The sequence below is a fragment of the Penaeus vannamei genome, chromosome 36, assembly GCF_042767895.1.
Source record: "Penaeus vannamei isolate JL-2024 chromosome 36, ASM4276789v1, whole genome shotgun sequence".
NCBI lineage: Eukaryota > Metazoa > Arthropoda > Malacostraca > Decapoda > Penaeidae > Penaeus > Penaeus vannamei.
In genome coordinates, this window is record NC_091584.1 from 26,718,187 (window position 1) to 26,741,419 (window position 23,233).

The 23,233-nt window shown below is 40.4% G+C and overlaps 1 protein-coding gene across 1 annotated transcript; it reads left to right on the top strand.

Annotated features, from left to right (window-relative positions):
• The first annotated feature begins 7,985 nt into the window (after positions 1-7,985).
• On the top strand, positions 7,986-23,014 carry LOC113825072 (uncharacterized). Its single transcript, XM_027377853.2, has 4 exons — positions 7,986-8,200; positions 18,847-18,931; positions 21,418-21,645; positions 21,939-23,014. The coding sequence occupies exons 1-4, from the start codon at positions 8,125-8,127 to the stop codon at positions 22,186-22,188; spliced, it is 639 nt and encodes a 212-aa protein (XP_027233654.1). The 5' UTR covers positions 7,986-8,124; the 3' UTR covers positions 22,189-23,014.
• The last annotated feature ends 219 nt before the right edge of the window (positions 23,015-23,233 follow it).

Below are 23,233 nucleotides of genomic sequence, written 5' to 3' on the forward strand. Positions count from 1 at the left end.
TGGATGTTACAGGGAATTTTAAACTACTTCTTTTTTCTCTCTTTTTTTTTTTGCCTGGGTTGTTCCCCTCCTCTTCCCCTCCCCCCCCTCCCCCCTCTCTCTTGCGCTTTGATGACGTCATAACCGTGGTTCTGTTTAATGGATGGGATGAGGTTCAGTCATGACGCTTTCGTGGGTTTTGTGTCGGAGAGAGAAAGATGGGAGGGAGGAGGAGAGAGAGAGAGAGAGAGAGAGAGAGAGAGAGAGAGAGAGAGAGAGGGAGGGAGGGAGGGAGGGAGGGGGGGAGGGAGGGAGAGAGAGAGAGAGAGAGAGAGAGAGGGAGGGAGGGAGGGAGAGAGAGAGAGAGAGAGAGAGAGAGAGAGAGAGAGAGAGAGAGAGAGAGAGAGAGAGAGAGAGAGAGAGAGAGGGGGAGGGAGGGAGGGAGGGAGGGAGGAGGGAGGGAGAGAGAGAGAGAGAGAGAGAGAGAGAGAGAGAGAGAGAGAGAGAGAGAGAGAGAGAGAGAGAGAGAGAGAGAGAGAGAGAGAGAGGGAGGGAGGGAGGGAGAGAGAGAGAGAGAGAGAGAGAGAGAGAGAGAGAGAGAGAGAGAGAGAGAGAGAGAGAGAGAGAGAGAGAGAGAGAGAGAGAGAGAGAGAGAGAGAGAGAGAGAGAGGGGAGAAAAAGAGAAGAAGAATGGGAGGTAGAAAGTGATAAAGGAGAGAGAGGAGAAAAGGAGGAATTATGACGTTTTCGAAAGGAAAAGAAGGGAGGGAGGAAGAAGCGATAAAGAAGGGAAAGGGGAGAAAAAGAGGAGATAAATTATGACGTTTTCGTGAATCTTATGTAATAGAGGAAAAGATGTGAGAAAGGATGTGATAAAGGAGGGAGAGAGGAAAGAAATGGAGGAATATGAATACGTTTTGTCGTGTCTTGCGTTAGAGAGGAAAAGATGGGAGGAAGGAAGTGATAAAAGAGGGAGAGGGGATAAAAAATTGAGGAAAATTATGACATTTTGTCGTCTTTTATGTCGTAAAGAAAGTTAGGAGGGAGGAAGAAGCGATAAAAGTGGGAGATAGGATAAAAAAATGGAGGAAAATCAATACGTTGTATCGTGCTTTATGTCAGAATGGAAAGAGGAAGAGGATGTAATAAATAAAGGAGAGAGAGGAGAACAAGAGAAGGAAAATTATTACATAGAGGAGGGAGCAGGAAGTGATAAAGGAAGGAGGAAGGAAAAAAATGGAGAAAAATCATCAAGTATCGTTGTTTTTATAGTCTTTTTTTTAGAGGAAGAAAGGGAAGACAGGAAGGAGAATAAACAAAGGGAAAGGAAAGGAGAGAAAAAAAAGAAAAATAAATAAAACGAAACATAGAATAAAGCATATACAAAAAAATGTACAAATAAACAAAAAAGAGACAATATCATTCATACAACATTAAAAAAATAATAATAAAGGATAAAGAAGAAAACGGAAACAAAATGAAATAATAAGAAAAAAACAGAAAAATATAGAAAACAAACACATACAAACAACATTTAAAAAACAACAGAAACAAAGAGAAAGAAGAAGAAGAAAAAATACACCGAAGAAAAAAAAAACTTTATAAAAATGAAAAATAAAAGAAAAAAAATAGAAAAATAATGAAAAAAACAACAAAAATATAAAACTCAAAAACCGACCCTCAAAATATCCACACCGGATGCAATCGGATATTTGTAACTCACACGTCATAATTATGAGTCACACTCGGTCTTACGGTATAGTGAAATATCAACAGCTTTTACAGTGAATTAATGTACCTGGAATCACTGTTAGTTATGGTGACGTATCTGTGATGTCAAGTGTAGTGGTGACGTCAGAGGATGGTATCAGCTGATGTTGATATGATGGGAGAATTTTTTTGTTTGTTTGTTTGTTTGTTTGTTTGTGAATTGAGTTCATTTTTGATGTTGGGTGGGGTTCAAATTACGTTGGGTTCAATTTTTGATGTTAGGTGAAGTTCAAATTAAGTTGGGTTCAATTTTGATGATGTTAGCTTAAGTGCAAATGATGTTGGGTTCAATTTTTGACGTTAGCTGAAGTTCAAATTAAGTTGGGTTCATTTTTGATGATGTTAGCTTAAGTGCAAATTATGTTGGGTTCAAGTTTTGATGTTAGCTGAAGTTCAAATTAAGTTGGGTTCATTTTTGATGATGTTAGCTTAGGTGCAAATTATGTTGGGTTTATTTTTGATGTTAGGTGAAGTTCAAATTATGTTGGGTTCATTTTTTTTCATGGTATTAGCTGAAGTTCAAATTATTTTCGGTTATTTTTTGCTGATGGCTGAAGTTCAAATGATGTTCGGTTAATTCATATCGATGTCAACTGAATTCCTGATGTCAACCGAATTCAAAACATCAAAAATACATCTATTATTATAAAGACCACTTTTATTACTACTACAATTCTTACCGATACTAATACAACCACCACAACTATAATACAACTCCATAGCAACTACTGCAACTACCACCACTCTTGCTACGACCATCACGACTACTTCTACCATTAACAACACTGCTACTACTATAACAACCACTAACACCAGAACTACCCCTAAAACAACCACTAACACCACCACAACCACTACTAATAACTACCTATCAAGCCACAGTGAGAATAAATAAAGAAAAGGGATTCCAATTGTAAAAGCAAAATAGAGAGTCACGTGACTAGAAAGTAATGGTGAGAGCAACTTCCTCTATTGTGCAACTGCCGCTTAGAGAAACCACCGCCTTAATGGGACAGTTGGTTGAACGCTTTCGGGTTCTAGCGGTCATACAGGAGATCCCGAATATGGATATGATACATACATATACACATATATAAAATGCAAATACACGCACACGCAAAAAAAAAAAAAAAAAAAAAAAAAAAAAAAAAAAAAAAAAAAATATATATATATATATATATATATATATATTATATACACATATATATGTGTGTGTGTGTGTGTGTGTGCGTGTGTGCGTCTGTGTGTCTGTGTGTGTGTGTGTGTGTGTGTGTGTGTGTGTGTGTGTGTTTGTGTGTGTGTGTGTTTGTGTGTCTGTGTGTGTGTGTGTGTGTGTGTATACTTATTTATACACCAACACATGCACACATATTTATGCACGTAAATACATATTCATGGATGTTCTCTCCATTGTACTTTCTGGTTATATGCTTGTATCTTGTTATATACTGTGTTTGCATTGTCATTTTTTACTTAGTTCTTAAATAGGATTACGAAACTGCCCTCTCGTCTGGTTTGTAAAATAAACATGAGATTCTGCATGGCTGTGTCCATCTACCTCTTCGTGTTTACGAGTCGACACCCGTGCGGCAAATCTATTATACACAGACACATATATATATACATATATATATGTATATGTATGTATATATATATATATATATATATATATATATATATATATAAGAATGAATATATATATACATGTATATATGTACATATATACATAAATAAATGTATATATGTATATATGTATATATACACGTGTATATGTATTTAGAAACATATATATATATATATATATATATATATATATATACATATATATATATGTGTGTGTGTGTGTGTGTGTGTGTGTGTGTGTGTGTGTGTGTGTGTGTGTGTGTGTGAGTGGGTGCGTTCGTCTGTGTGTGTGTGAGTGCGTGCGTCTGTGTGTGTGTGTGTGTGTGTGTGTGTGTGTGTGTGTGTGTGTGTGTGTGTGTGTGTGTGTGTGTGTGTGTATATATATATATATATAATTAATACATATATTTATACATATATATAAGTATATTCATATATATGCATATGTATGTATGTATATACACATAAATATACATACATATGCATATAAACAGATATACAAACACACACGCATGTATGTCAGTGTGCTGACGCAAACAAATCGTATCCATTACCCTTATGTAACAACATTTCAGGAAATCAGCGAAGACAGTTCACTGGTTTGCCTCAAAATCTCGTTCCCTGCTCCCCCCCAGTCCGTTCCCCAGCCCCCCCCCCCAGTCCGTTCCCCCGCCCCCCCCTGTCCGTTCCCCCGCCCCCCCCAGTCCGTTCCCCGACCCCCCCCCAGTCCGTTCCCCAGCCCCCCCCTGTCCGTTCCCCAGCCCCCCCCAGTCCGTTCCCCCAGCCCCCCCAGTCCGTTCCCCAGCCCCCCCCCCAGTCCCGTTCCCCAGCCCCCCCCCAGTCCGTTCCCCAGCCCCCCCCCCAGTCCGTTCCCCGGCCCTCAGTCCATTCCCCGGCCCTCACTTGCACGTGTGTGGTGTCGCTCCAGACGCCGGGCAGCTCTAACCAGACTCCCTGGCTCGGACCCAAAGGCGTCGCTGCTTCGAATCAAGAGCGAGTGTGAAGCACCGGGGCTCGGTTCCGCGGCTTCGAACCAAGGCCACTTCCTGAGAAGAACAATTAAAGCACTTGTCATCTCACTCGCGGGTTGTACATGTGCGCGTTTTGCTTTTTTTTGGAGGGGGGGAGGGGGGCGTTGCGTGTGCGTGTGTGCATGCGTGGTGTAACCTCCTAACCACGTGATCATTTAGCTGACAGTAGGTCATTGTGGATTTGACCTTCTGTTCTGTCCTCGCTTCACTTAGCTTGGGTCAGCGGGGTCGTTACGTCAGGTTCGCTTTAATTGTGGAAAAATACATGAAATAAACCCAATTTTCGAAAGATAATTATGGCTGTCATAATTAACTTGTGAAAATTAAGTTTATTTCGCCGATTTTAAATGAAATATTATATTCCTGTAATGATTATGATATTCCATCTCATGTTGATAAATAGATACTGTCATCGACGTAATAATTTTTGTGTTATTTACATCAGTCCTTCGTCATTGCTATTACAATAATTGATGACAGAAATGATGATGATGTAAGTGTAATAATGATGATGATAATATAAGTAAATAATATAATATAATAATATAAGTACATAATATAATAATATAAGTACATAATATAATATAATAATATAAGTAAATAATATAATATGATAATATAACTACATAATATAATAAATAATAAAAGTACATAATATATTATAATAAGTACATAATATAATATAATACTAAAAGTACATTATATATTAAAACAACATAAGTACATACTATATTATATCAATATAAGTGTAATAATGACGACGACAATAATACTAATGACAGAAAATATAATCTTACTAATATGCCGAAACTATTATTATAAGATTGATCCCTTGTTAAAGTACATAATCTGATAACGAATAAAAATGACAAAAACAACAAGAATAACAATGATAACAAATACTATTAATGGTTACAACAATAATATAAAATATTCGGTAACGGTAACAAAGATGGTAATAATGAAGAAATGATAATGGTTATAATTAAGAAAAAACAACACAGTAATGTTAATGACAGTAATACACAATAAAATTAATAATGACAATATTAATGATAATAGATATGATGATGACAAAAAATAATGATAACGATATAAACAATATATAATGATAGTGGGTATAATGAATATTTGATAATGGGGTAAGTACCAATAATATAATGATGACAATAATACGTATAATAATGATAATAATAATGAGAATGGCACCTGAAAGCAACAGTAACAAAAATGTGACATAATGATGAAGAAATTACTATAAGCAGTGATGAAAATGATATCAATGACAATAATACTGATAATAGGGATAATTGTGATGATTATGATAATAATGACACCGACAATGATAATGATGATAACGATTAGTGATTAAAAATTAATTGCATTCATTATTTCTAATTCTAGTAACTCTGTAATAGCAACAACAACACTAAAACTGATAATAATAGTAACAATGATAACAATAGTAATGACAGTAATAACCGAAATAATAGTAGCAGTAATAATAGTAGTAATAATAGTAGCAATAATAGTAGTAATAATAGTAGTAATAATAGTAGTAATAATAGTAGTAATAATAGAAGTAGTAATGACATTAGTAGTAATAGTAGTAGTAATGATAGTGATAATGATGATGATGATGGTATCAATAACGAAAGCGATGAAGATAAAGATAACAATAACGATAACAAAGATAATAATGATAATAATTACGATAAAAAGATAATAATGATAATAATTACGATAAAAAGATAATAATGATAATAATTACGATAAAAAGATAATAATCATAATAATTACGATAAAAAGATAATAATGATAATAACAACAATGACGGTAACGATAGCCATAATGACAATGTAATTTGTAATTATGCTCATGATTATACCAATGATAAGAAAAATTAACAATCATTACAATAATTAGGTTGATACTATTAATATTAACACTAAGTATTAATGAAAATGTATTTAAAATGTATTGCAATATCGATAGTGATACCAATAACATTTATAATAATATTTACAATAATGACGGAAATTATAGGAAATGCACAAAATAGTGATAATAAAACGGATAAATAATGTTGAAAATGAAATAATGATAAAAAATAAATAATGTTGAAAATGAAATAATAATAATAGAAAATTAATAATGTTGAAAATGAAATAATAATAAAAAAATAATAATGTTGAAAATGAAATAATAATAATAAAAATTAATAATATTGAAAATGAAATAATAATAAAAAAATAACAATGTTGAAAATGAAATAATAATAAAAAATAATAATGTTGAAAATGAAATAATAATAATAAAAATTAATAATATTGAAAATGTAATAATAATAAAAAAAAACAATGTTGAAAATGAAATAATAACAAAAAACAATAATAAAGAAAAAAAACATGGGAAATATCAGCTGTCTTTTAAATAATACCATTAATAACGGCACTAATCAGGAAAGAACAATAACGCTAATGATAATTGTTGCCATTGTAGGCCTACTTTTGCTGGGCCTACTACTTTCACTATTGCCAAAAATACACGTTTTTTCTCCAAATTATATTTACTATGGACAAACAATTACCTCATTTCCTGTAGGCACAGATGTAAATGTTTTGATAATAATACGCTGTGCCCCAGACTTCGCCAAAAAAAAAAAAAAAAAAAAAAAAAGAGAGAGAGAGAGAGAGAGAGAAAAAAAAAATTGTTTACGATCTTAGCAACAAAAAATTTAGAAAGGGGCTTAACAATACCCGCCGTTTTGTGTTGTAGTACAGAGAATAGTAACCTTGCAATATACAGAGCCACGTGCTTTACCTCCCCTCCCCCCCCTCCTCCCTCCCTCCCTCCTTCCCCCACTTCCACTCCCTACCAACGGCCCATCCCCTACCCCCCATCCCCTCCTCCCTCCCTCCTTCCCCCACTTCCACTCCCTACCAACAGCCCATCCCCCACCCCCCCACCCCCACGTATCCCTTCTTCCCCTCCCCCACCCCACCCCCTACGTATCCCTTCTTCCCCTCCCCCTCCCACCCTTCCCTTCTTCCCCTCCCCTCCCCTCCCCTCCCCCCCACCCTCCACTTTGCTCGTGGAAAACCTTCATTAGCATAATGACAACAACATTATTATGCCAGATAGACCACGAAAAAGGAGTCAGGTTTCCCGCCCCTCTGCATACCGAACAAGCATTGAAGGATGGGGAAGGGGGGGGGGTGAAAAGGGGTGAGGATGGGTGGAGTGTGAGTACTGAGCGAAAGGGGGGGGGAAGAGGTGGAGGGGGAGAGGGGGGATAGGTAGGGTTGGGGGAGAGAGAGGTGGAGAGGGAGAGGGGGGATAGGTAGGGTTGGGAGCGGGGTGTGGAGCGAGGGAGAGAATGAACAGAGAGTGGGGGGGGGAGGAGGGATGGAGAGAGGGGGGCACAGGGGATAGGTGTGATTGAGAGAGGTAGGGAGGAACAAGGGAGGGGGGGTGGGGAGAGGGAGAGACGGAGAGGAGCGGGGGGAAGGGAGGGAGAGACAGGGGTCCCCCCCCGAGGTGGTTCTCCCCATAAATAGGCGGCGAGGACCCAGTGGAAGCCAGTCGTAGCTCGACCAGCACCGCCAGCATATCGACGTCCTAAGGAGACTCGTTCCTCTGGTCACATAGATCTCACCCCAAGTCACTTTTTGTGTTTGTTATCGTATTTTTTCCCTCCGTCTCGTCGAAAAGAATCACCATGCAGACTGCTGTGGTATTGCTCTCCTGCCTCGCCTACGTCAGCGCTATCCCAGTGCTGTTTCTCACTTATTCAGGTAAGAAATGTTTTGTTCAAGCATCCACACGAACAGGTTTTAAAATTAGCTGTCTCATTTCATTTAAGTTATGGAGCTCCCGTCTCCAACCTATTATATGTTTTTTTTTTCTGTGGGTTTTTCCAAAGGCGTTCGTTCAAAAACTTTAGTTAGTTTACATTAAGGAGATAAATGTTAGTTTCATTTTTTTTTTAGATTTTGCACATTAGATATACATATATTTGCACCAAAATCTTCTACACTTCCTTTCCAATCGTGTAATTACCTAGATAAACGCTAATACTTACTAGTCCAGACACCATTATCTGAAGTTATATTAATACTTCAAAGACCACATATATGGTTTCTAAGAATATTAAGTCTTCCTCATGGAGCCCAACCTTGGTGTCTTCTGAAATACCTGTTTCTCGTTGAAGGTTAGAAGCTTAGGCAGGTTACTGGCGGGAAGATCAGTCAGTTTTCCGGTGTTTTTTTGTTTCTTTTCATTCGTTCAAGTGCATTTTTCTCTCTCTCTTTTTTATCGCCGTTCGTTGCAATAGACCAAGCGCTGTTTATTTCGTAACTCGGATAATTTCTTTTGTGTTACTTCGTGTCTGGGTATTTCACCCGGTGGCGATCCCATGACAAGTGGGTTTTATCCTACTTTTATCCTTCTTTTCCTCTCTCCCTCCCTTCTTCTCTTACGATAGAAGTTTTATCCTTCTTTCCTCTCTCCATTCCTTCTTCTCTTACGATAGAACCCTCTCTCTGTTCTCTTCCTCTTCTTCTTTCTTCCCCGTTTCCTTAATTACGATTTTATGCTCGTTCTTATCTCCCTCTTTCCATCTTTATCGCACACCTGAGCGCACTCTAAACGTCCCTTTGTTCAAGTTCGTAGAAGAAAAGGCCGTTGCATTTGCCGTAGATAAAATGTAGATAGAAGGTGCATTAACAAAACAAGGTCATCAGTCAGTTATGTTATCAACAAAGGGGTTCAGTAAGGGATGATAAGAGGGAGATAGGCCGGGATACCTTCAAAAGGTCCTTGTGATTTGGGTACAAGTGCATGTATTTCCTTTAGTCTCATACACACACACACACACACAAGGATTCTCCAGAACCCCCGACACAAGAAACACCTTAAAGTATTTCCACGTTGGGTGAGCATGCAAGGACGCCATCCCACAGGAAATGCACACACACGCACACGTACATGCACTCACCCACACTCACACGTATACCCACCCATTCACACGTACACACCCCCACTCACACTCACACGTACACACACACACCGATAGAGCGAGAGAGAGAGAGAGAGACACAGACACGCAAAAAAGACACAAGAAAGAGATTTGCCTTCGTGCCAGAGAGACGTTCTTCCACCCGTTAATCTGAACAGCTTTGGAGGTCGTTCGTGGAACTCACATCTTCATTGTTAGGTGAGAGGAAGAAGGGATAATGATGATAAAGAGGGATAAAGAGGATGAGAGTGATAAGGATAGGGATAATGAGTTAAGGATAAGGATGATAAAGAGGATAGGGATAAAGAGTTAAGGATGAGAGAGATAAGGATAGGGATAATGAGTTAAGGATAATGATGATAAAGGGGATAGGGATAAAGATTTAAGGGTGAGAGTGATAAGGATAGGGATAAAGAGTTAAGGATGAGAGTGATAAGGATAGGGATAATGAGTTAAGGATAATGATGATGAAGAGGATAGGGATAAAGGTTTAAGGATGAGAGTGAGAAGGATAGGGATAAAGGTTTAAGGATGAGAGATAAGGATAGGGATAAAGAGTTAAGGATGAGAGTGATAAGGATAGTGATAATAAGGTTAAGGATAAGTGTGATGATGGTAAGGAGGATAGAGGATGAGAATTTAATGAGTATAAGGACATGGGTAACGAGGCTAAGGATAAGGGGGATAAGATAAGGAGGATAGGGATAACGAGGCTAAGAATGAGGGTAATAAGGATGGTAGGATGAGGGTGATAAGGATAAGGAGGATAGGATGAGGGTGGATGAGGAAGTGGAAGTAGGAATATGATATTTAATGATGAAGTAGTAAACAGATGAACAAAAATATTGGTGATGATTCATTAACAAGACGAAGGATAATAATGATAATTGATAAGAATAAAATAGACAATAAAAGAATTTAAATGGAATTTCGTTGGTAACAGTAATAGTAATCAGTCATAAGGTCGAAAATAGTATGAATTCAGTAACAACTCAGCACCCGGATTTTCAGTCATTTTATCCGAGAAATTGTAAATTATACCCTGTAGTTATAGATTTTTGCCGCAACTCTCATCAATCATGATAATTATACCGGAAAAAATTAACGGAAGTAGATAATAAACGATTTTTTATCCGTTTATTGGAGTCTATTAAGGTTGTCACGATTTTGTCGAAAAAAAAACTCGAGAGTCACTTAGTATAATTAAGAAAAAAAATACCAAAAGATACAAAGATACCAGGATAGAGAAAGATATACAAAGACGATACCACGATAAAGAAATGATATACAGAGACGATGATACCCCGATAAAGATAGGAATTAAGGAGTAACTGATCATTATCTTAATCTTAGGCTAAATACTTCCGTTGTAAAAGAATGGTTTCGTACGACCTTATATCCTCAAAAGTCCCTTAAAAGTCCCTCAAAAGTCCCTCAAAAGTGATACCCTGTTGCATCCCTGTTTTGCAACTGACACGCAACAGGACGTGGGTCAACTGTCGAGGCCTCTGTGGTTGGGACAGGTGGAGTGTCGACAGCCGTTCGACAGTCGACATTTGACCCTGTGCGAGTCTGTGGGAGAGTGAGTGAGTGAGGGAGCGACTGGGTGAGAAGGTGAGTGAGTATTTAGGGGAATGTGTGTGTGTGGATGTTTGGATGTTTGTGTGTGTTTGAGTGTGTTTGGGTGGATGTTTAGGTGAGTGTGTGTTTGGATGTATGTTTGAGTGTGTTTGTGTGTGTGTGTGTTTGGATGTATGTTTGTGTTTGGATGTATGTTTGAGTGTGTTAGAGTGTGTGTGAGCGTGTATTTGAGTATACATGTGCGTATGGTCATTAGGTACACTTACACGATTTTCCCACAGTTAAACTAACGAAAAAGAACAAATTTCATCCCAATTATTCTCCTTCTATAAAACAAAACACATCCACCCGCTTACGAAAGACAGAACCAAGGATATATTACATAAAAATTAAGAAAAAAAAATGGAAATTGGCTAGAGCGAACCGCCATTTTTGGGGAGTAACTTCCTCCACGAATTTCACAATCTTTCTGAGGACTTCTTCGCCACGGTGCTCCCAGGGCCGCCGAGGTTGTCCCAAAAGTCCTTCTAGCATCCTTGTCTCCTGCCAAAGAGTCTTGTTACCAACGCCGAGCCTCTGGGATGCTAAAAAACACTCAAAACCAGCGTGTTTTAATTTACTTCATCACGCTTGTAAAATGCTTAAAATTTTATATATCATTTATCCTGTTTATATATATATGTAAACAATCAACCGATCTTTATACATACGCTCCCTCTGCCTCGCCCCATAACCCCGCAGACCATATAAGTTATTTCATTTGTTGCCATTCATCTAAAACCTTTTTCTCTTAAGTCAATGCATCATCACGCTTGTAAAATGCTTAAAATTTTATATATCATTTATCCTGTTTATATATCTGTAAACAATCAACCGTTATTTACACATACGCTCCCTTCGCCTCGCCCCTTAGCCCCGCAGACCATATAAGTTATTTCATTTGTTGCCATTCGTCTTAGCTCATTGGACGGGGGAGGTTGGTCCGGTTGAGCAAAGGAAGGCACGGTTATATACAATTATTCATTCTGGGAGGTGGGAAAGGTGAACACGTATCTCTTTGCGTTCTCTGTCCGTCGCTGTTGTTTTTTCTTTGTCTTTCCCTTTCTCTGTCTCTCTCTTTGTCTCTGCCTCTTTCTCTCTCACTCTGTGTCTCTTTCTTTCTCTCTCTCTCTCTCTCTCTCTCTCTCTCTCTCTCTCTCTCTCTGCTTCCCTATTTTTATTTATGTGTCTTGATCTATATTTCCCTATCTACATACTTCTATTTTCCCTCTTTTCCCTCTTTTTCTTACCTCTCCCATCTCTACTTCCTCTCATATCCATCCATTCCCTCTCCCCTCCCTTCCCACTCTCCCTTCCACTTGTCCCCTCTCTGGTTTTATTACCATCAAATTATGATAATTGCGCATCATTTACTTTTTCCCCGGTTTGAGAGAGAGAGAGAGAGAGAGAGAGAGAGAGAGAGAGAGAGAGAGAGAGAGAGAGAGAGAGAGAGAGAGAGAGAGAGAGAGAGAGAGAGAGAGACAGACAGACAAACGAATAAGAAAATGAAGCCAAGACTGAAAATGGTAATTGACTTCAATGAGCTGAGGAAGACCTTGTCTCGTATCAAATGCTCACACTCCATCCCTCCTTTTTTCTTTGGCACATTCTGGGTCTTTTTGCTGTGTGCCGCGAGTGCAAGATGCTCGAGTGTGCGTGTGTGTGTATGCGTGTGTGTGTACGTTTGTATACGTGTGTGTATGTGTGTGTGTGTGTGTGTGTGAGAGAGAGAGAGAGAGAGAGAGAGAGAGAGAAAGACAGACAGAGGCAGAGCGAATATTCGATTGAGTGAGTGAAACGGACATAGAGACAAAGAGACAGAAATATAGACAGAATATGCCCTATTGATATGGCCTTCGATAGCTCCATTTGCGGAGAGACAGTGTATGATCTGAATCTTGAGTAATATTATCCAGTTGTCTGTCTCTTCTCTTTTCTCTTCTCTCTTTACCCCTTATTTTTCTTCACACCATATTTCACCTACTTCTTCTCTCACTTTATTATTTATTACGAACAAAATGTCAGAATAAAAATAAATCCTAGAGTATATAAATAATTAGGCTTGTCACCCCTCGGGCAAAATTCGCATAGAAAATGGGTATAGGGCGTATAATTTATCATAAATATCTTTCTTCGTCTTCATATCTTCATAATTTATAGTCTGCCCTTATCTGAAGTTGTAGCGATGTAAATTTTGTTTCTCCATTTGTCTCAATGGCTGTTTATCTTTATCTTGTCTTCTTTGTCTTTCTTTCTCTCACATTCTTTGTCTCTCCTTCCCCGTATTCCTCCCTCTCCCTCCCTCCTTCTCACCCTCTAGCTCCTCCCCCTTCACCAACCCTACCAAGAATCCTCCCCTCATCAAATTAATTCCCCCCTCTCTCTATACCCTCTCTTCGCTTATTATATTAATCTTCTCCCGTCCCTCCTCCCCCCACCCCCAGTCTCCCCAAGGTCTCTTTAGGCACGTTGTCGCTGTATGAGCAGTTCACGCAACGTGTTTTGTGTTTACCTCGTGACGAAAACATCAGAATTATCGTGCTAACCTTCTCCATAATGTTAAATGTTTTATAGATTCCCTCCCTTTTTTTACATAGAGGATCGTGCGTTTGATTATTGTTCATGAGGTTAGTCACGGCCACGTAACTGTTCGTATCCGTGAGTTATGGAATTGTTCGATTGATTATTATCTATTCTTCTTAGGAATCTTGTATTTTTCTTATTCTTATTCTTCTTATCATCACTATCATCATCATTATTGTTTATTTATTATATACTAATGGTCACTATTTTAATGATTACTAGTTTCCCGCCAAAATGCGCACGTTTAGATTCCGATGTAAACAAATGAGCAACGAGAAGCGTGTGAAGTTGTTCGCAAATAGCTCCGCCCTCAAGTTTTGCCAGCAACGACCTTCAATGATAAATGATGTTAATGACCTTTGAAGAAAATGAAAAAAATAGGCTGAAAAATATTACTTTGACATTGTCTGTGTCGTACGGTTATCGGCCGGCATATTTTACGTTGAAATGTTTAACCTTTGAAGTTTATTGGTGCGGTTCAGCGTACAATTAGATAGTCATTTATAAGTCGCCGGCGTATAGCAGATGACATAATGATATAATGACTTGTCAGAGGAGACAGGTAACGGAGTAACCCTAATGATTATATAACAATTATGGATATTAACCTGGGTCTCCTTACTGGTCGCCCATCTTTCTTCTTTTTCTGTTTCTTCTTTTTCTTCTTCTTCTTCTTCTCTCTCTCTCTCTCTCTCTCTCTCTCTCTCTCTCTCTCTCTCTCTCTCTCTCTCTCTCTCTCTCTCTCTCTCTCTCTCTCTCTCCCTCCCTCTCTCTCTCACACACACACACACACCACGCATGCGCAGATCCCATCTCACAGACGCATTTGAAATAGATCCGAAAAGCTAAAAAAAAAAAAAACTAGGTCGCGGTGTCCGAGACGCGGATCGTCCTATCGAATTTCACACGCGCGTCAAATCGTTTCATAATTTAAAAAAGAAATCAATGCTGATCTAGTATTGATACGTTGCAACGGGCGAGGAAGGCCACGATGTTGCTGCTGCTGGTTACCAACGCACGTGCAACGGTGGCACATTGCAGTAACCTATACGTGCAATGAATGATTTTTTTTGCGTGTGATTCTGCATGTCTGAGTACTGCTAAAGGACTTACTGCATTCAGTCCATAGTTAGTAGTCTTAAAAGTGAACGTTTGAAGGCAGGACAAGGTTCATTTCTCCGCTAGGTGTCAGTAAAGTACTTTCACTTCACTTACAACTGCGTGAATTTAGGTCTCTGCCATAAAACCATTCGATAAAAGTCACAATCATAACTCCAATAAATGTAATCCGATCGGAAAAAGACACAATCATAACTCTAATAAATTTAATCCGGTATTAGGTAGTGACGTCATCATACAACTACATGTATGGAACAGAGCCACAAAATAAAAAAAGAAATTGGGGACAGTGGCAGGAGATGTCAACACACCATAAATACAATATGGTCCACTTCCTTATTGTATCTTTCCCTCCACACCCTCCCTCCCTCCCCTTTTTTCACTCCCTATGTCGATATTCACGCCCTCCCTCTCTCCTTCTTTCCTTCTCTCTTTCTATCCCTTCTTCCGTCTTGCTTCCCCTGTCCTTTCTTTTCTCTCTCCCTTCCGTCCCTCTCTCCACCCCCTCCTGTCTCCCCTCTCCCACCCTCCACTCACTCCTCCTCTTCATTCCTTCCTTTTTTTCTCCACCTTTCTCGTTCCTTCGCTCATTTCCTTACCTTTACCCTCTTTCCTTTCCTACCTTCTCTGCTTCCCATTTCTCCTCTCTCCTCTCCTCCCCTGTTCTCCTTTCCCCTTCTTCCCTATTCTCTTCTCTCTTCTCCTTTTCCCTCTCCTCCCCTCTTCTGCCATCTCTTCTCTTCTCACCTCATCTCCAATCTGCTCTCCTCCCCTCTTCTCCTTTCCCCTTTTCTCCCCTCTTCTCCCATCTCCTCTCTTCTCCCCTCTTCCCCTCTTCTCCTCCCGTCTCCTCTCCTCCCCTCCTCTCCTTTCCCCTTTTCTCCCATCTCCCCTCTTCCTCTCTTCTCTCCTCTTCTCCCCTTTTCTTATCTTAACATTCCGGAGCCTTTGCAAGCCAAGAAGGTAACCCCCCTCCCCCCTCCCCCCCTACCCTTCCCCCCCCTTCCCCCATTCACTTGGCATTCTTCGCAGACCATATGCCACAGGTTGACACATACGCACATACGTACATGTACAACTACACATACGCACATACGTACATGTACAGCTACACATACGCACATACGAACATGTACAACTACACATACGCACATACGTACATGTACAACTACACATATGCACATACGTATATGTACAACTACACATACGCACATACATATATGTACAACTACACATACGCACAACTACACATACGCATGTAAACGCACATTCTCATGTATGCACAGAGAAGCAGACAAATACACATGATAGATATACAAGATAGATAGTAAGATAATAGTTTAATTATAAAAAAAACAATTAAAAACAATCTTGGTCGCTTAAAGACCTTGTTCTTTATAAGGAGGGTCGCTTCTTACACCTTCTCCGCCCCCCCTCCCCCCCCCCTTTTGACCATGGCACTAAAAACTGTCAACTGTTGTGTCACCGCAATCTGAGGCTTCCTTTGAAAAAAAAGAAAAAAAAAACTTGTAGATGTGTTTACGATCTGTCGTAGAAGCAGTCGGGTATTTAGTGATGAATACATACATGTGTATATGCATATATTTATATTCTCTTTCTCTCTCTTTTTCTCTTTCTTGTTCTCTTTCTCTTTTTCTTTCTCTTTCTCTTTCTTTCTCTTTCTCGTTCTCTTTCTCTTCCTTTCTCATTCTCTTTCTCTTTCTCTTTCTCTCTCTCTCCCTCTCTCTCTCTCTCCCTCTCTCCCTCTCTCCCTCTCTCCCCCTCTCCCCCTCTCCCTTCCTTCCTTCCTTCCTTCCTTCCTCCCTTCCTCCCTCCCTCTCATTCAAAGAAAGAGAAACGAAGGACAAGAGTATAGAAAAACAAAAACAAACAAACATAATCAGCCTCAAGAGGGATAATCCGAGTTCAAAAGGAAGGATCGATTACGAGACCAGTAGAGGCTAAATTACCACAAACAACACCGCAAGGGAAAACAAACAAACAAACAAATAAACAAGACTCAACGAGAAAAAAACACTTTCGCTTCTGCTCTGGGCATGAGTTGCCAGATGTCGCTTGACCCCATTATGCTTGACTACCGGCGCAAGACCGCTGGACTTTAATTTGCGAAAGTTATGGCGATTTTCCGTTACCTGCGACGGACAAATCACTCAAGATAACCTTCCTGGTCTATTCATGCGTGGTTTATGAAAAACTACCCGTGATTTAGGGGGAAATGTAAGGGTGGGAGGAGAGGGAGAGAGAGAGGGTGGGAGGGGGAAGGGGAGAGGAGGGAGGGAGGGAGAGGGAGACAGTGAGAGGGAAAGATATAGATACAGAAAAAAGATAGAAAGAAAGAATAAGCTTATAATTAGTAGTATGTAGAGTGGGTAGGAAGGGGAGAGAGGGAGGGAGAGAGAAAAAGATGGACACAGAAAAAAAATAAAATAAAGAATAAGGCTATAATTAGCAAACTATTTTCAAAGTGCGTCTCCCTTCCTCACAAATGTATTTAGATCAACAAAAAAAAAGAGAAAAAATAAATCTAAAAAAAAAGGAAAGACAAAAATAATGAAAAAAATAGGTCACCCAATCCTTCGAGAATTCAAAGAGCTTCAAGTGCCAATAAGTGCCAAAGGAGATACCGCGTGCCAAAGAGTGCCAAAACAGATCGACACTCCCCTCTTGTGTGTTCCGAAATGAGTACCACGTGGCCGAGACGACGCTACTTTCAGCTCGTACTTTGAAGTTTAGCGCTCTCCGCTACGCTTCTCCGCTTAGCTGTCACCGCTACATAGGACCACGTGGCTTGGAGAGATAATAAAGAGAGAGGGAAGGAAAGGAGGAGTGGGAGAGGGGAATGAGGAAGAGGGAGAGAGGGAAAATGAGGAAGAGAGAGAGGGAGAATGAGTAAGAGGGATAGAAAAAGGAAATGTTATCAAAACCCATCACCAATATGATTATTTTTTTTTACATTAATCTATCTTCCTCTCGCATTAAAGTCATTAATCATTTAATCAAAACTCTCAGCCATTAGGAATCGCCTAAAAAAAGTAATTGACTATAAACCTTTCCTCTTCCTTCCCTTAAAAAAGAGAGAGAGAAAAAAAAAACGAAAAAAAAATCTTAACCTCTTCCCATAAACTCCCATCATGCACTTGCCAAAACCGAACATTTCTCGTGTTCGGATACTCTGTTCGTGGCTTCGGTATCTCTCGGTTAGCAACATTAAAAGTTTTATTTTCCTAGTGAATCGCTGTTGATTGGGTTTTTGAAGTTTATATCTGGTTATGTTTATTTATTTGTTTCTTTAAATGCGTATCTTCAATGTGTCTTTATCTCGCAGTCTGTTTGTCTACCAACTTTTTTTTCTATTTTAGCGGTCTATCTGTTTTGGCATTTATACAATAGTTTTTTTGTCTTAATATGATTTATATTATTAATTTCTCTCTCTCTCTCTCTCTCTCTCTCTCTCTGTCTCCCTCTCTCTCTCTCTCTCTCTCTCTCTCTCTCTCTCTCTCTCTCTCTCTCTCTCTCTCTCTCTCTCTCTCTCTCTCTCTCTCTCCCTCTCCCTATCTATTAGTTAACTTATTACAACTAACGATGTATGTTGAGAAAAATATATATAAACCAGAAGCCCTTGTAAAATCGACTATTTACAAAGACATTTCGATAAACCTAAACAAAAGAGTTGTAATACCAGTCTCTTTATCGCTATCACGTATCGCATTAAATCCTCTGTACTTTAGAGTAATTTAATCTCGATAATCCACCCCCCCCCCTCACCTTCCCACACCCTAAACTAGCTATGGTGAAATGATACCTGCTTATGGGTTCATATCTCTTTCTATTTTTTCGTGTGTTTATTACCTACGTTTATAATAGATTTTTGTTTTGTTTTTTTCGTCTATACAATGTTTCGTTTTTCTGTGTGTATTTGAGTTCATTTTCCTACGATTACAATAGATTTTTGTTCTTGTTTTTTGTTTATAGACTTGTATTTTTGTGTATTTGTGTTTATTCCACTACGTTTACAGTTGAATTTTATGTGTTTTTTGTGTGTATTTATGGTATATTAACGTTTTTTTCGTCTTTTTACAGGGAGATCGTCACCACTGACAACCTTTCTTGAGTGCCCCTTCCCTGTACCCTATGTGGACAAAGCTACCTCAAAGATCACGTACAAGTAAGTTTTTTTTTAAGTCAAGTTGGATGATGTTGACTTTGGGTTGACTTTGGGTTGACTTAGCTTGACTTGGGTTGACTTGGGTTGACTTGGGTTGACTTAGGTTGATTTGGGTTGACTTGGGTTGACTTGGGTTGACTTAGGTTGACTTGGGTTGACTTAAGTTGACTTGGGTTGACTTAGGTTGACTTGGGTTGACTTGGGTTGACTTGGGTTGACTTAGGTTGACTTAGGTTGACTTGGGTTGGGTGGTTGTACTTCAGGGAGAAAGAGAGAGAGATAGACGTTTTGGTATCCGATATATTTGATATAATTGGTATGTTGATGTATGTTTTGTTGTATGTGTGTGCGTATGTGTAAGGATAGACGGTGTGTGGAGAGGAATTCATATCCAGGAGCAGATTGGTACATACTAATATTCAAACACACACACACACACACACACACACACACACACACACACACACACACACACACACACACACACACACACACACACACACACACACACTCATCCCCACCAAATCCCTCTCCCACACTATCCTCACCCTTCCACCAACACTCCCGCCCCTCACCCCCTCACCCCCTTCACCCTACAACCAACACTCCCTCCCTTCACCCCCCTCACCCCCTCAACCCCTCACCCTCTCCCCTCCTCCCCACCCCTCACTCTTCCACCAACACTCCCATCCTTCACCCCCTCCCCCTCCCACTCCTCACCCCCTCACCCCTTCACCCTCTCACCCCTTCACCCTTCCACCAACACTCCCACCCCTCATCCTTCCACCCCTCACCCTCCCACACACACCCCCACCCCCGCACACCTTCCTCCCTCCTACCTTCTCCATTCCCCATTCTGTATAAGGTGTGTAACCACTTACGTCCACGGGATAATGGATACAAGATTCCTTCCTTCACACCGGTATCCTAACTTGAAAACACCGGTATCCTAACTTGAAAATATTCGTTGTAGGATTTTTACAACCTATTCAGTCAGGTTATCCTTGGGTCTTTCCCTCAGTGCGAGTGATTGTTGTTGTTTGTCTGTTGCTAAGGTGTCGGGGTGTTTTCTTTGGCGTTTATGCGAGGGTGTAGGTGTGGGGTGTATGATTTTTTCTTTGTTAGATTTTTTTTTCTCTGTTTCTGTCTGTCTGTCTGCCTGTTTCTCTGTTTCTGTCTGTCTGTCTGCCTGTTTCTCTGCTTCTGTCTGTCTGCCTGTTTCTCTGTTTCTGTCTGTCTGTCTGCCTGTTTCTCTGTTTCTGTCCCCTCTATATATGTATATATCCTTCCCCTCTCTCTCTCTCTTTCTCTCTCTACCCTGTCAGTCTGTTCTCTTTATTTCTTTTTTTTTTCTCTCTCTTTCCCCTCTCCTCCCCTCCTACCAGTGCCACCGACGCCACGCCACTCGTAACTAGCCCTCATTCTTTTCAAGCACTAATTGTCATGCTTTAGATGTGCTCAACAGGCCATGACATATTTTGATGATTGTCTTTTAACTCAACCCTCACGATGTTGCCTCGTTTTCATTCCTTTTTTTGTGTTGTTTGCTGTCAAGTAGACGAAAAAGTATAAGCGAATGGATATCTCGAGCTCGGAAACCTATTCCAAACCTTCTTCCCTCTCCCGAAAACAAAAGACGATCGGGTTGTGTAAAGAACACGCGTTCCGCCGCAAACCCGATTGGATTCAAATCCTGATCACGTGTCACTTGTATTGCGGTCTTCCTGCTCAGCGAGTTCATAAACATCTTGCGGTCTCTCCCTTGGCCAGTTGCTCATCCGTCCTTGGCCAGATGGATCTAGGACGCTCCCGACCGCCACCCTGCCTTTTCCTTAATTATAAGTCGCCTCGCATCAAAGGGATGTGCTAATGGATGATAATTACATGCTCCTAGCTCTTGCAATTAAGAGGACTGGGAGAATGTGCTTGGGGACTGTTCTAGAATGCTTGAGTGGTTTGGGAAGGGACTTGGATGCGGCATTGGGTAGGGATCAGCGACTCGATTCGCTGCGTGTGCGATTCGATTTTGTTTTTCTTTTTGTTTTTCTTTCGTGTTCGGGTTGAGGTTGTTCCGTTTATGTTTTCCGCGATGTTGATATATTTTCTTGTTTATGATTAGCTTTTTCTGATTAATATATTACATATATTTTCCTTTTACTGTTACTGCCTTTTTATTGCAAGTTAGAAGACAAAAGATATCCATGGCAACAGGCAAGTAAACAAACATACGAAAACACAAGAACCAATAAACAGAATAAAACCGGTCAAGACAAAAATAGAAAACTTAACCTCACCTCCGCACACCCTGCCACACAAACAACAAACCAAACAAAAAACAAATAACTGACTCACCTCCCCACACCCCGCCACACAAAACAAAAACCAAATAACTGAATAAACGAACAGATAAAACAGAAAATAGGACATTTCATCTGCAAAACCCACTCACCTAACCGCCCCTCTCTCTCCTCCTCTCCCCCCCGCAGGTGCCCTCGTAACGTCGAGATCATCGAAGCCGTGAACACCCGCAGAGGAGGCGAGGCCATCGAGGTCATCGAGATCGACGACCTGGAGTCCTCTGCCCTGAACGACGGCGCCCAGGTGGTCGTCGTGAAGCCCCTGCAGCCCACGGAGCTCGAGAACCCCGGACAGGGCATTTACACGAGTCCCTCCGAATGCAAGGACAACGAAGTGTACAATCCCGAAATTGATGCGTGAGTTGTTGTTCGGATTGTTTAAGTTGATGCGCAAGTGGTTGTTTGGATTGTTTAAATTGATTCGCGAGTGGTGTTTGGATTGTTTAAGTTGATGCGTAAGTGGGTGTTTGGATAGTTTGCCTTGTTTGGAGTTATCATCGTTACAGTTATTAGTAGCATAAAAAAAAACAAGCACTTCGCATGGAGCTTTGAGAGTATTGGTGATAATGTTACCGATGATATTAATGATAGTATTTCCATAATTCGAATCGCATTCCCGTTCTCACCGCCCCCTCTCCCGACCCCAACAGGTGCCTGCCCGTCATCCCCGTCACCCCCCCTGAGTCTGGCAAGCCCAACAAGCCCAACAAGCCTAACAAGCCCAACAAGCCCAAGCCAAACAAGCCCAACAAGCCCAACAAGCCCCTCGAGAAGGAGGAGGAGCGCCCCGTCGTGATCGCAGTCGGCAAGGAGAAGCGACCAAGGTGTCCCGAGGGCGAGATCTACCTGTCGGAGCTGGACATCTGCGTCTGCTATCCCGAGGAGAACTGCGAGGACTAAATACCCGGAATACCAGATGCGTGTGCGCACGAGAGATGCATGTGCGTATGTGGGTCGGGGATAGGCGCTCGCGGGAGACGCACATGGACGTGGTCGTGTCTGTGTGGGTTTGACGTGAGGGTTTGAAGACTCGCATACACGCATGGGTGTCTGTGCGTACGTGGGTTTGAACGCTTGGAGACATGTGTACGTGTATGCGTTTATGTGAACGTATACGCGTATGTGGATCAAACATACGGACATGAATGGACGGTGAAAACACTTATGTATGCAGATAACCATATGAACGTGAATACATACATGTACATACATGAAGACATAACCGTACATAGATACACGAGAGTTTATGAACACATGTACTTACATGAATACAAATACACGAAGAGAGAAACACAGATCCCGTACACATACACACCTACCCATCCAGGCACTGTGATGTAGACACGCACACACACACGCACACAAACGCACATAGATTCCAGAAGGCTGTTCGGAGAGCTGGTGAACGTATTTTATATGATCTGTATATGAGAATCTAACAGTATAGCAGTCATGTAAATACAGCTAACTTAATTTAATTTTTATTTACATTTGCCAGTGTCCAGATCTGGGTTCTGGCAGCAAGACTTCGGTAGCTTTAAGTAGTTTTTACAAAGCTTGTGACAAATTTTTGGTAATGCAAAAAAAGATTTTTATATGCACTTTATATTCGCAAAGTAGATGTCATATGACTTTTATATATATATTTGATAGTACAAAACCTGTCTTCCCTTTTTTTCTTTTGGTCATACAGATAACTTTTCCAGAATAAATGATGTGCACAAAATCTGTTTTTCTTTTTTTGTCTTTTACAAATCCTTCTGCATACGAGATTATAAAATACCAAAGGGGGGAAGAGAAGGAAGAGAGGAATAAGGGAAGAAGAGAAGGAGGAGAGGAATAAGGGAGGGAGAGAAGGAAGAGGGGAATAAGGGAAGAAGAGAAGGAAGAGGGGAAAGTGGGAGGGAGGGGGAGGGGAGGAGGTGGATGGGAAGGAAGAGGAAAA